This window comes from Rhynchophorus ferrugineus, unplaced genomic scaffold, assembly GCF_030347505.1.
Source record: "Rhynchophorus ferrugineus isolate W39M unplaced genomic scaffold, kcgeb_rfMv2 rfM8, whole genome shotgun sequence".
NCBI lineage: Eukaryota > Metazoa > Arthropoda > Insecta > Coleoptera > Curculionidae > Rhynchophorus > Rhynchophorus ferrugineus.
The window spans coordinates 10,420,671-10,434,965 of record NW_027472587.1 but is presented as its reverse complement, the minus strand read 5'-3'; the positions used below and the strand labels follow the sequence as shown (position 1 = coordinate 10,434,965).

General features: G+C 32.1%; 3 protein-coding genes across 11 annotated transcripts in view; 2 read left to right on the top strand and 1 right to left on the bottom strand.

Annotated features, from left to right (window-relative positions):
• LOC143200766 (integrin alpha-5) overlaps window positions 1-2,667 on the top strand; it is a 35,177-nt gene extending 32,510 nt beyond the window's left edge. For all 3 annotated transcript variants that reach the window (XM_076411383.1, XM_076411382.1, XM_076411381.1), the window contains 4 exons: window positions 1,080-1,161; window positions 2,095-2,218; window positions 2,277-2,333; window positions 2,391-2,667. In XM_076411383.1, coding sequence (XP_076267498.1) covers window positions 1,080-1,161; window positions 2,095-2,218; window positions 2,277-2,333; window positions 2,391-2,471 — 344 coding nt within the window. In that variant the 3' untranslated portion in view covers window positions 2,472-2,667. The remainder of the gene's footprint in view (window positions 1-1,079; window positions 1,162-2,094; window positions 2,219-2,276; window positions 2,334-2,390) is intronic.
• Window positions 2,668-6,871: 4,204 nt separating this feature from the next.
• Window positions 6,872-8,397, top strand: l(2)efl (lethal (2) essential for life). 3 transcript variants are annotated; one of them, XM_076411377.1, is made up of 4 exons: window positions 6,872-7,013; window positions 7,284-7,527; window positions 7,650-7,730; window positions 7,952-8,397. In XM_076411377.1, the coding sequence occupies exons 2-4, from the start codon at window positions 7,285-7,287 to the stop codon at window positions 8,270-8,272; spliced, it is 645 nt and encodes a 214-aa protein (XP_076267492.1). In that variant the 5' UTR covers window positions 6,872-7,013; window position 7,284; the 3' UTR covers window positions 8,273-8,397. The 3 variants fall into 3 exon arrangements, with proteins under 3 accessions (XP_076267492.1, XP_076267494.1, XP_076267493.1); XM_076411378.1 differs by lacking the exon at window positions 6,872-7,013 and adding an exon at window positions 7,069-7,197; XM_076411379.1 differs by lacking the exon at window positions 7,650-7,730.
• Window positions 8,383-14,295, bottom strand: part of Pde8 (Phosphodiesterase 8) — a 235,178-nt gene continuing 229,265 nt past the window's right edge. For all 5 annotated transcript variants that reach the window (XM_076411372.1, XM_076411374.1, XM_076411375.1 and 2 more), the window contains 3 exons: window positions 12,518-12,797; window positions 12,281-12,451; window positions 8,383-8,866 (listed from right to left, as the gene is read on the bottom strand). In XM_076411372.1, the coding sequence (XP_076267487.1) occupies window positions 12,294-12,451; window positions 12,518-12,797 (438 nt within the window). In that variant the 3' untranslated portion in view covers window positions 8,383-8,866; window positions 12,281-12,293. The remainder of the gene's footprint in view (window positions 8,867-12,280; window positions 12,452-12,517; window positions 12,798-14,295) is intronic.

Sequence of the window (14,295 nt, the reverse complement as noted above, 5' to 3'; positions counted from 1 at the left end):
GTATCATCAGCAAATGTGCTAGTGATATTTTCCATTTGTGTCTTACCCTATTTTATTATATAGTAGGGTTCCTCTTGTTTTACTCTAAATATTCTGGCTGGGATATAAGATTTTAATAGTTCAGTGTGTCGCTTCTTTAACATTTTCTGTAGCTAATAAAATAGGTCGTCTTGCCAAACCATATCGAAGGCGTGTGCTAGCTATATCTAAGAATTTGTAAGTAAACCCAATCTGGTGTGTTAGTATTAGGATTTTCCCTTCATAATCGATTTTAGACTATAGGCTTTTACTTCACTTGATATTTGTATAACATGATTAACAGACCTAGATTTAATTTCTGAAATTACGTTCTCCCTAACCCGTTATAGAACAAATATATTATTGTTTGAAAGATCTTGGGATACATTTCTGGTATTCACATTAGCGAAAATTCGAATAGTTAAAGATATATCTAATTTGATCTGTGATATTATTTATTTCTTGGTATAACTAATTTGAAGTTAGTTCTGGAGAAGAAGGTAAGTGGTTAGCTTTGCTAAGCTGTGTGATTGCAACAAATATTGAATACTTCACTGCAAAATTTCAATAGTGTCAAATTGTACGGCCCTTAAATAGATGATTATTAAAACGGTATAATTTTGAAGGGATTAATTTATTGAAAAAAAAAGATATTTTGACTGACTTCTCGTAGTACTAGGAGAAGTAGTTTTTGTATTGTTACTGTTATCTTCATAATTATGGCATTGTTTCATGTGAAAACAGTGTTAATAGTACGTTAAGAATAGTACAGAAAAAGAGGTTTGGCTAAAATGATGAAATAATTGTTTTGAATGAATCATTCTACCAATAAAATATAGTAAGTTATAGGAGGGATGACCTGAACTTATCACTTTTGAATTTTACTTAAGAGTTGTTTTACTAGATATACTAGTGTCTTATTGAGTATGTATTATAACACAGTCCAATTAGTTGCCATATATTAGTCATTATTTTGCGGGATATTTATCATATAATCGTCATATATTTATTTACGGTGTTTTTAATATAATTTTCGTTATTTTTAATTTCTGTATTTTCAGTTAAAGCATTGATTGGTGAACTGTATCAAAATAGTTTTGTTGCTTACACGCCAAGTGCTGAAATGCAATATTCAGATGGAAGGTAATTATTTTGTTAATTTTTAACTAATATTAATTAACAATAGAATTTAGATATATAATAAATTTTATATTGCAATAATAATTTAGTTTTAAGTCGTTCCTGCATTTCAAACTCAAATTATTTTAATTTATTTAGAATTGCATTCATACATCACGAGTTGAGAATATTTAAGTGATTAAAGTGAATTTATATTTAAGCATGATTTGATCTTTTTTGGACTTCGGAGCACATTTTTTCAAATCAAACAATAAAAATAGTAATTGTCCAACATGCTATTTGGAGCGTTCCATAATTAGCGTTTATATACACTGAATTAGGGATGCAGAAAAAATATCGATATTTTTCGATTTTTTTTTCAGATTAAATTAAATATAATTTTTAATAAACCTTTAAAATTGGTACTTAATTTTAAATGTATATCAAAAATTTTACTACTTTTTAAGGGATTTAGAAAAAAAATATTTTTTAGGCTATTTCACTATTTTCATTTTCTTCAAAATATCGACATATTTTTTTTGTAAAATATCGATATTTTTTTCCTGGGGTATATATCGATATTTTTTTAATATCGATATATTTTTCGGTGGCCGACACCCCTACACTGAATAATTCGATAGTACTAATTGGAAATAAGGGTTTATGTAGAGAAATGTGAAAAATTGTTGTTCTAACAATTATTTACGTTTATACATTATGAGACAGTTTTAGCTAACCATTTAATTTTAACATTATCTGCAATGTGTGAGCTTTACAAATTTTCCTCCCATGGTAAGATTGTTAATATTATAATAATGCAGTTAATTTTATCGGTTAGTTTAACCAATTCGTTAATGCGTTAGCAATACTTAACACATTTTGTGAATTTAGATTTATCATTCGAACCTCTGAATAATAATTTAATGACTTTTTTAAATTTATTTGTATGGATTTTAGCTTGAATGCGACTTCAGTATGGTTCATCATCGCTCAAGTTACTTACATTCCACTTTGGGTGTATCTTGTAGCAGGTCTTGTAGCTGCAATTCTACTCATGGTGATTATATTTGTTCTCTATAAGGTAACACGTCAGTTGACACGATCAAATAATAAAATGCTTTAATTCCATTTATTTTCAGTGTCATTTCTTCGACCGAAATCTCAAAGACAAAATAATGCAACAAAAGATTTTAGATGTAAGTATTTTGAATACTATAATCGTCGTTATTCTCGCGATTGATTTTGTTTTACAGGATGATGACGCGATAAATAATGAAATTTACAATGAAGAAGTGTTTAATCCAATGAAATCCTATGATCAGGCAAAGACTTAATGTGTATATATTGTGTGAAAAGCCTATATTGAAAAAAAGTTGTGAAAGACAACAGTTTTGTTATAAAGTGCCATTAAAAAAAAAGAAAATTTTGTATTAAGTATTTTTGATTATTAATTATTTATATTTAACGTTATTTTTAAATGTTAGTTTCAGTGTTTTATTATCTGGAAATAAACATTTTGGTAAAATCCAAGTAATTTTTTATTGTGAGTAGTGTAAAATTGTTTTCACTGTCGGTGACCATTTGACTGGTGGTGTATTGAAACATGTTTACTGTACTGGGCTCTTCACTATGTTTTTAAGAATAGTGAAGACTGAATAAGACCATTTAAGAATCTGGAAGAGTCATTTATTTATTAAGAGTTAATTCAGTTCAAACATAATTAATAAGAAACACATAATTCAATAAGTTCCAGGCTTAACCCTTTCGGGGAATTTGTTCTTTCAGAGGGATACTGCGATAAGTGCCACTGAAGTACACATCTGTCATTTTCTCGAGAAAAAATATATTATTCAATTTTCATACTTTATATAGGGACATATATACTAGAAGGATATTTATATAAAAGAGCATAGATGTAAATAAAGTTTATTTTTTGTTGAATCAACAATTATTAAATTTATTTATTATAAGTTTTAAAAATTGTGATCTTTTAAAAGCAATGTCTGGAAGTCCCATTAGACCTCTTCGTGGAGTATCTTTACAACCAGCTAAATCCAATATTGCCCAACAATGTATGAAGAAAATTACTAAATTACTCTAAAACTAAGAAAATTACCGTTAAAGGCTTATAGTTTAAGAATAACATGGAAGGCAATGACAACTGTTCAAAAATTCAAAATTCTAACCGGCCTATATACATTTTTAATTGTCGCGAAAATAAATAGTTGAAATTTAATAGGTGTTTTACTACTCGAAGAACTTATTTCTTGGGAACCACTCGAGTATATATATATTATGCTATTTTCGGTCCGACTGATTTGACTACTTTTTAGTAGTCCACTGAAACAGTTGCTATTTATATTAGCTGTGTACTTTCAGTCGCTATTTTGGGTCCGTCTAGTTCCATTCGATTAGTTATATTGGTCTTAGCATTTTGGCTTTGCTGTCTCTCCGCGACCTTGAAAATAATGTGCCGAATTTATGTTTAGATAGATTTATATAACACATGGTCTGAAAAAACCTTGGCCTAACACATAGATGGCGTTATTTTAAAAGAAAGCTATTCCATGATATTTATATATCATGGAATAAGTTTGTTAGTTATTGTACTAAGAGTTAAACTACTTTTGTTATTTTTAAAAGAATGGATTGAAAACAATTTCATGTTTTAATTATACACTGCTTCTTGATGGGGAAAATACCATTCAAGCGAAGTAATGGATGGAAAAGTGTTATAAGGACACCGCTCCATCAGAAACAACAATAAAACGTTCTTTTGCTGACTTCAAACGTGGTCGTAGAGACACCGATGATGCAGAAGTTAGTGGACGTCCAAATGAGATGATAACACCAGAAAACATCAAAAAATCCACAATATCATTTTAAATAATCGCGAAAGTGTAGTTGTTTGAGTTAGCTAATACAGTAAATATATCAAAAGAACGTGCTGGTTTTATATTGCATGAGCATTTGAGATGACTGTTTCTGTTTAAAATGCTTGCCGCGTTTGCTCACTGTTGACCAAAAACAAGAACGTGTTGAATATTCTGAGCACTGTTTGGCTATATTTAAACGTAACAGACCGGAGTTTTTATATATATAAAATATATATAATTTATTATTTATATTATTTATTATTTATATTATATATTATTTATATTATTTAGTTTTTATATATATAACAGACCGGAGTCGATATGTGACATGGAAACATGGATCCATCACTCCGAAATCAAAATGACCGTCCTTTGAATGAACAGCAACTGGTGACAGGTCTATTTTGAGGCAAAAGATAAATCGTATAAATCGATAAATCGGCTCTTGATGGAGATTACGTTAATGAATAAAGATAATTTTGAACGAGTTTTCTTTTGTTACGCGATACGATGAAAGACATTTGGAATCTTTATTCCACTTCTTTTTTCATACTGCCACTTGACAATTTAAAATTATTTAAAATAAAATGATATATACCGCACAGAAAATCAAAACGTTATCTCTTTTTCTTCTCTCGAAATAAATACTATTTTCGGTCACTAGTTTTTTGACTATCGACTAGTTCGACTGTTTTGAGGCCATCAACTATTTTGGTTGTTTTCAGTTGATAGTTCTCAACGTATTTTACATATATTTTTTAAAGAACTGTTAATAATTCACATTGACGAAGAAATATATTTCTTTTGATGGTATCAACAAGAATAATAAAATAATTAGTAATAATGTTAATTAAAATTAAGAATTATACAATCTCATAATTATCTGAGATATGTTTGAAGTTCTACATTTTCATACAAATTATTATTTTATCTATACCAAAACATGATGGTAATTTATAAGGAGCTCTTTTTGATGTTAAGGATAAGTTGGTCGCTCATTTGTGGTACGTAATTAAGTTTTTACAACAAGTAATTGTGTGTATTAAAACAAATAAGTGTTATAAATATTTAAGGGGGTTTTTAATTAGGTCTGCGCCCTAGGGCAAATGACCAAGAATATTATGAAGGATTATTGCGTACAATTTATCCAAGTTTGATATAGAATATGAGTCAAATTCATTTGTTCAGCGAGCCACATTTCAATAATTATGTTGTATCTGAATGATGTAAAAAGATACACAAACTAGAGATAATATTGGATAAAGATGATAATTTTGTTTTAAATATAATAATAAATCAAAAAGATAGAACTTTCATAGAGCTTATTAAATTCATGGCATAAAAGACATGTGAAAATGCAGTAAAATTGTTTTTTCTTGTACATATATAAGTTATAACAGGAGAAGGAGTTTTAAACACAAAAACTATTAATATATTGGAATAACTATTTTATTTAAAGGATAGAAGAGGGGACTGGTTGAACCACGATAGAAGGCGACACTTTGAGTAAAAGCAGATAAAAATCATCCCGACATATAGATTTTTTAGATATCTCACTCGCAACACCATTCAAAACAGATAGCCCCTCATATCACAATGCAAATTAAGCAAATTTCGCTACTTCAGTCTCCGTCGTATATTTCTAAATTGTTTTTCCATAAAACTAATAAACACTATTTATTATTACTTTGACTATTTTAATCACCTGACCATTTTGTTATCCCCGCTCTATTAGATTTAAACGAATTTCGTAAGTGTGCATGATCAATGCTTGAGAATGAGAATGAGCTTGAAAATCTGGCAACATTAAATTTTTGTATCATCCGATGCCGCGTCTACAAACTCTTTGCAATGCAATTTCTTTACAACATTTTTTGACAGGGGCCTATAGTGGAAATTCACACTAACCAATCATAAAATATCGATAGAACTTTGTACCGTTATATATTATGTATCTAACATTTTTTACGATATATCGATATGTTTTTCTAGAATATTATTTCAGTAAACCAATTTCTTTGGTTATCAGAATTAAAATCATAAAATATATCAGTATGTTTTAGAATCAAATGTTTTATTCAATTATCAGAAGTAATAAACTTAAGATTATCGATATATTTCAAAAGTTCCGTTATATTAATTATTAAAAAAAGAGATATACAAATATTTATTAAGCATTTCATAACGTTTTTTCTTTCTGGATTTCTAGACAACTCAAGATACAGACTCACATATGTGTGGTAAATATATATATATATATATATATATATATATATATATATATATATATATATATATATATATATATATATATAAATATTGATAAATAGGTAAATTTTTATATGTCTGTTTATTCTTTAAAATTATATTGTATTCTACTTCATTATTTTATATAAACTTTCTTTGAATTATTATTACAACATCAAAATATATTTAATATATCCCAAAAATATCTGCCATAAAAGCCAACATCTTTTAGTCATCGTATTACAAATTGCTCACCAAATATTGGAGATTATTCTCGAAGCGTAATACCTATTGATCTATTTTTAAGTTCCACATTCAAAGCATTTCGAAATGATTAAGTTGTGAGGACTATTTTAAGAATTTCGAAATATTTTCAGAGTATTCTCTAGAAATATAGATACTTATCGCACTATTCCGTTAATGAAGTTACGGTTAGTTTGTACTTTACTGAATGATTTGTTATCTGTTATTGTTATACTGATAGATGAATCCATACATAACATATGAAATCTTGTTGTTTTATAGAACATAGCCATAGAATAATGAGTGTTCATAGAAATATTATGAAACTATTTTAACTGTGGCGATATTGCCCTATTATAAGGAAAACAAACTTTAATGTGGATGATTTTTGGATTGTGAATCATAAGAATAATTTCGTTACATATATATATTGTGTTTCCCTTGGACCAGATTCAAATACAGTTGTACATTAGAAGTGAGAGTATCTGTGATAGGTATATAATAGTTAAGGTAAGAATATTTTATTTAACATAGCTTAATAATACAATATCGGGAAAATAGTTTAGTTATAATTTTCTCTTGCGTTACGAAAATAAAGATTGTTTCGTAGACCGTTTTAGTTTGTGTTATATGGATTCAATTTGCTGTAATATAGTTAAATAATATTTGAGTTATTTCTGCTCCGTGTTACCAGGTGTTTTATTTGTTTACTCGTACTATTTTACTATTCTTCCTATTATAGTACCGATGCCTTGTTGATTATTTGCTATTGATTTACAGAATGTCGGTTGTACCTCTTTTCTACAGGGACTGGTGGGATGACGAGGACTGGTTTTCCCGTCCATCCCGCTTATTAGACCAGCATTTCGGAGTGGGCTTGAGGAAAGACGATCTCCTAAATTCCCTGAGGACTTTCCCCAGAAGCTCCGTAGCCAGACACTACCTCAGGCCATGGAACACTTCCTCGGTCCTTCAAAGACAAGAATCGGGATCCACTATTCAACAAGACAAGGATAAATTTCAGGTAAATCACCTTGAGATGTGCTCTGAACCCATCCTAACTAAGAAACGTCACCGTATCATTTCGGTCGCCACGACAAATCCTACCACCACTAATCCAGTTCTTATTTCATCAATTATTAACAGAATTCCACGGTAACAGAGGTTCAATCTAACCAAGAAAGTCAAGCCAACACATTCCTCTCCACACCCAATGATAAATTCGAGGTAAATTCAAAATTCTTATTCATATATTCGTTTGGGACATTTTAAAAGCGCGGTTCATTAAAAGAACCCATTCTGTTTTTGTTTAGATGAAATACTGTGGGGTCTGGTATATTATTTTTGTTCGAAGTATTGCCATTAACACTCTTTTGTGATGTTATTATTCGATATCTTCCTTGGGTGCATAAGAAACCTTTTAAGATTCGATCCGATTATTTTTCCAGGTTATCCTGGATGTTCAGCAATTTGCTCCCGAAGAAATCACGGTAAAAACCAGCGGAAACAGCATTATTGTCGAGGGCAAGCACGAAGAAAAACAGGACGAACACGGTTTCATCTCCAGACACTTCGTCAGGCGTTATATTCTCCCCAACGAGAACGACATCGAAGAAGTCGTGTCCTCCTTATCCTCCGACGGAATCCTAACCGTGACGGCCCCGAAAAAGTCTGATAAACCCAAGAACACCGACAGGGTGGTACCAATACAGCAGACTGGGCCGGCCAAATCCACCGTCACCCCCAAGGAAGAGCAGGGATCCAATTAAAACCGAATAACATCCGATCTCGCCGACTCCATTTTAACATATGACTGATATAACATGTAATTTTGATTATTTATTTTTACTAACGATTTGTTGCAATAAAACACGATAGATACAAAAAAGAAGAACATTCTCTTTATTTAAGATCTAAACATTATTCAGAAAGATGGTCGAGGGGGGGAGGGTTCACCACGTGGAGGATGGGGGGAGGGGGAGGAGAGATAAGAAGGGAACAGGTATCGATTCGTTTAGAAACAACACACACGGACAATACTTTTCATGTTTGTTGATTCACAAATAAAAAACACTTATATATTCCTCGAAGAATATAAGTTACAACTAGACAATATGGCGGCGGCGTGGCCAGCACGTCGCCGAAAAGTTCAAAAAATATTTATTAAAAATAGATACATAAATAGATGTACGTTCAGTATTTTGTACAAGAAATAGGATTTGTTTTTTTTTGTTGTTTTCTTCTTCATTAGAGATAGGATAGTCTCCGTTTGCTTCTCCATTACAGATATGCGATATTGTTTAGTCAGGTAAAGAGTCTTTGAGTAAAACCACGTCCCAAATCGCTGACATCAATGCTATGACCTGAAAGATTGAAATAGTATTAGTCGATGTTAAAATCGTGAAATGAAATTTGTAATTTCTTGTGCCCCTATAGCTCTAGATAATGTTTTATTTTCTTTTTGGTCACGTATTTGTTCTATTAAAAAATTTTTGAAAACTGTTAAATGAACCATACGATTTTTATTTTCCAGAATAAAATAGATAATTTTTCTTATGCCATAAGGGACGTCTCTTTAGGCGCCTAATATAATTTCTAGATATTTTTAAAATATACAACATTATCCATTGGAATTAACTGAGTCAGAGAGAATGTGAGATCGACCATTGTCAAGCAATAACATAACTCTTCGCACTCTATCACGCAACCAATTGGCCTTATGTGATCAAGATCTTCAATTACATTATGCAATTGGTAATTATAACGTTCTGCGATTATCGCCAGTCTTTGCAAGCTGGTAGGAAGATATCTTCTGATGAATATCTCACCGGATATATAAGAGAATCTACCTCGATGTCATTTAGTGTAAGATATAATATTAAATCCTTTTTGTTTTTGGGTGAAAAGCTCTTTATCATAAGTTTACTTATTTAGATTGTATTATGCTAACACATTAAAAACAGTTGTTTTAAAAGTTACAAAAATTAGGGAACATACATATATTTTAAATATAATTTAAGATCCAAGAAAAATTCGGCAAAAATTAAATAATACACCTTCACAATTTACGCCAATACATTCACTAGATATTATACTTTACGTAAACATAACTTCAATATAATAACTGTATTCCCAATATGCGAATGTATGAGCCAACAAAATATCATACCATTCCTTATTTTATTTAAAGGATAGTGATCGTTTGTTGATCAAGCCAGCGTTTGAAATTGAAAACTTATGATGAACATATTCCAAAAATAAAAATATGCGACATTCATACGATGAAAAAGAGTCAATAGAGGAAGGTAGAATATGAGAAATTGGAAGCCAATAACCAAAGGCAATTATGTAAAGATCCTTGTAAAGAAAATTGAGTATCATGCGGTGATAAAATTTCTAGTTTTGGAGGATGTAATAGAGCGCGTTCATGAAAAGGACTTTTAATAATCAATGACAATAGTAGCAAAAAAAAGAGAATATGCTTTTAGATATTCGTCGATTGTCTAAGAGATATTTAACAGAAGTCTCTAACAAAAGTTTTTATTTTTAGATCCCTGCTTGCATATCTGATTGGTATATGAAACTAGAATACATATTCAAGCAATTACATATTAGGCGACTTTAGTTTTATTTAAGCGAGTGGTAATCAAAAAGCCTGTGATGTCTTATGAGTGCGGTAGAACTTCCCTTAGAGCTGCAACATTGTCTACTTCACAACTAGTGCAACGTGTGAGCGAGTATTGTCATGCAAGAGGATGACTTTGAGTTTGTTACTCGGGATTGCTGTAATTTTTGTAACAACTTATCCTCCAATGCGTTTCATTGAAGTCAGTAGACAGTAGACATTTTCAGTAACAGTATAATTCGACTTTAACAGCTCGTAACACCTTCAGATCCCATCATATACACAGCTAGAGCTTATGGGTATGAACATTTCGTTTTGATTGGTTTTTGTACAACGTGGGGCAAAAGTCGCGCTACCATTTTGATTGCCTATAACTTTGCTCAAAGGAAAGATAAGTTAGTTTGGTTTTCATAAAAAATATATTTGGTTTTTACATTCTTATTCGTTATGATTCAAAAATGATATTCTGCAACATCTGAGGCTGAATTTCTTGAATTTCGTGACGAATATTGGCTTTAAGATGTTGAATCGGTTGAGGCATTTTCACATAAACTTTTGGTCAAAAAGTCTGGTGCTGTTAAATCCGGAGATCTGGCTGGCCTTCGTGAAAAAACGTCATTCAATAATTGAATTGTTGAACGAGCTGTGTGTGCTGTGGCTCCATCTTGCTGAAACCACACTTCCTCTAATCCTTGCTCTTCCATTTCAGGCACAAGAATATTTCGAATCATGTCTTGGTACGGTTCAGCAGTAACAGTAACTGTAACACCTTGGTCATTTTCAAAAAAATAGGTATCAATGATTTTTTTGGTTGATGCAATGACGTTTCATGAATTAATTGAGGATTCTGTGTTCCTCAAAACCGACTATTGACGTGGCCACTGACAAGAAAATGGGCTTCATCGCTCATTATCAATTTAGATGAAAAATATTCAATTTCAACAGACTTAGGATTGCATTACTGTACTCAACTCGTTAATAAGTTTTCAAATCAGATTTCAAAATTCGCCTTAAACTGCGCGCAGAAATGTGTAACTGGGAACCGCGTCTCTTAATTGATGTTTCTATAGACTCTGCAACACTATCGCGCACCAGAGCCACATTTTCAGCGTTACGAGACGTGCGTTGTATTCCAGAACGAGGCCTGTCTGCTCTCGTGCTGTACTGTTGAAAATTCGCATGTAAAGGATAAATTGTGGTTTTGTGAGGCACTGAACGATTAGGATAATTTTGACGCAATTTTCGCCGAGTGGCAATAATGGAACGATTATTTTCAATAAATACTGTCACTATTTCTGCTCGTTCTTGTGGCGTATATTTATCCATAATAAAATTTGGACGTCTACACAACACAATGGTTGAAGCGAATCTGAACTTAACGTCATATAACCAAAATGGCGCGCAATCAAAGCAGTAGCGGGACTTTTGGCCCACATGTTACTATTGATTGTCGTGGTTACTTTTCATCGGCAGACACGATACGCCATAAAAACTCTTCTTTTTGTTGAAACTATTGGAAAAGTTAAGTTAATTCGTGTGATAACCACTTTCCCTCCTTTTTGATCTTTTCCATTGGATTTAAACATCTGTATTCCTCAACTTATAAGCTATCTGAAAATTATTTATGAGTTCGTGCTGGACTTTCAGCCAATACGTCTTGAAATTTATTATCTCGGTCATTTTCTGGTCTTCTAGTCCATTCTTTGTTTTTGATGAAAAACACCACCCACAGTTTGGACATATCGAGCTTTTGGATGGAAGACACAGCGAAGAGTTGCGAAAAAGCTGCGGCTGACTGCTAAATGTGCTGCTACATATTGAGAATTAGATACTCATTCCGATTCATGATGATGAAAATCGCCATCAAAACATCATACCGCAAAATTTAACTCTATCTGATTATTGAGTAACTATCAGGAGCAGCTGTGGGAGGCTGTTACACTTCAGGGATAAAATTTGTAATTTAGAATGTTACAGTGACAAATATTTTGAAGATTAATGATATTTTCTTCATGTGATTTCATTTTTTATTAACAACAATACCAATTTTCCAACGTGCATGTTAAAAACTGATAATAAAAGTAGCTGGTGCTTTTTATAAACCCTATGATTTGAATTCGTACTGGGTTTTGCACTGTCGACCAAAACTTACGAAAATTCTTATGCTAATCAGACTTAAGTGTGGAAGATACTGAAGGTGACAGAACGGTAGCTTGCAGCTTCTGGATCGCGCTCAGAGTAGTGTGTCCTTGTTCGTCGAACTCTTTCCACCGTATGTAGTTCTGTCTCATGTACGTCAGTAGCTCCGGCATATCAATGAACGCTAAAGAAGGGAAAGATTAGTATGATCACGTTCATTAACGATTACCCGACTATATTAACAGCTTACCATTCCAGGCCTCGATCATATCATTGATGATATAATCGACGAAGCCAATTTGCGACTTGGGTATAGAGCAGGTGCTTCTGTCGAACATGGGCATCACCACCGGTAATCCTCTAGCTTTCTCATCGTCGGTCTGCTGGAAGTACTCCTCCGCTATCCTCCTAGCCCATTCTACACATAGACGAAGTGGCCGTGTAGGGTTAGATACGTCAGAGCATTTGATCATCATCCTCTTCACCAGCGTCGTATTCTCAGGGCTTAGTATAGGCATATATTCATCAGACTATAATAGAAAATCGAATAACAATTTTAAATTACAGATGTTCTCAGTTCACTGGTGTTTCTAATTTTAGTTGTAAAATGTCTGCCGGAATGCAGAGCTTTATTTGAATTTATCGCTATCACGTGGAACTTTATATAAACGGAAGGAAGGTTAAAAGGAACTTAAAAGTAACTAAGCCGGAGCTAGTTTGCTTTCTTCTATTACTGTGTAAAGTTGAGGGACATTTATTGTTAGGACGTTATTTTTGGAGTATTTAAGGTAAATATTATTTGTTAATATGAAAAAATTTAATAAGAGTATTGTTTTCCAGGTTGTGAAGGTTCAAATATTATTTTTATTAAAGGATTTTAATATATATTCTAATAATCACAAATAATTTCCCTTAATCTATCGAAAAGGAAAATATAGCTATAAGTTAAATATTAAAATCATAAGTATTTCAATCCACATCAAAATTTTTAAAAATAATTAGAAATAAGTACATATATAAAAATATTTTCAAAGAAAGTAAATTAAGAGGTTTGAATTCTAAAGATTATAACAAGTTTCTCTGCAGATGCTTTTGAAAAAGAGAAATCTGTACCTTCAAATTCATGGTGATAAGAACCAGACAGTATAACACCAAAAATACTAAGAACTAAATGTATATGTGGAAATATTGTATGCAAGAAGTGTTATATATATTTTTATGATTGTCATATTATGTTATATTATCTAAATATTATTTAGTGGCCCCAAGAACTAATTGCAACAGGTGAATAAGAGATTGCAATGTATAAAAATGAAACATTGCATGGCTACATAACAGTTTAATTGAAAAGTCCTCGGCCTGACACATAGATGGCGCTACTAGAATTAAATACATATATTTTTAGTTAACCCTAACCCTCAAAAGATGCGTGTATAAATTTGACAGTTGCTGGAAGATTAGTTTGTGAATTATCATTTTGCATTTTGAGTGAAGGTACTTTTGTCATTGTGAAACAAATTGATAAAAAGGAGCCCAAAGACTTGATGCCGAGTTTGCGGACACTGCCCCAGGAAAATCAACCATCAAGGATTGTTATGCTAAGTTTAGACGTGGTGAAATGAGCACCGAAGACGGTGAATGCAGTGGACGCCCAAAAGAGGTTACCGAAGGAAACATTTAAATAATCGACAAAATGATTTTGAACGACCGTAAATTGTAATTGAATGAAATATCAGACACTCTAAAGATATCAAATGAACGTGTACATCATATCACTCACGAATATTTGGGTATGAGAAAGCTCTGTGCAAAGTGGGTGCCGCGCGAGCTCACTTTTGACCAAAAACAACGACGAGTTGATGATTCGGAGCAGTGTTTGAAGATGATAAAGCGTAATAAACCCGAGTTTTTGCGTCGATATGTGACAACGGATGAAACGTGGCTCCACAATTTCACTCCGAAGCCCAATTGACAGTTATCCGAGTGGACAGCACACGATGAACCCGCTTCAAAACGCAACAGTCGGCT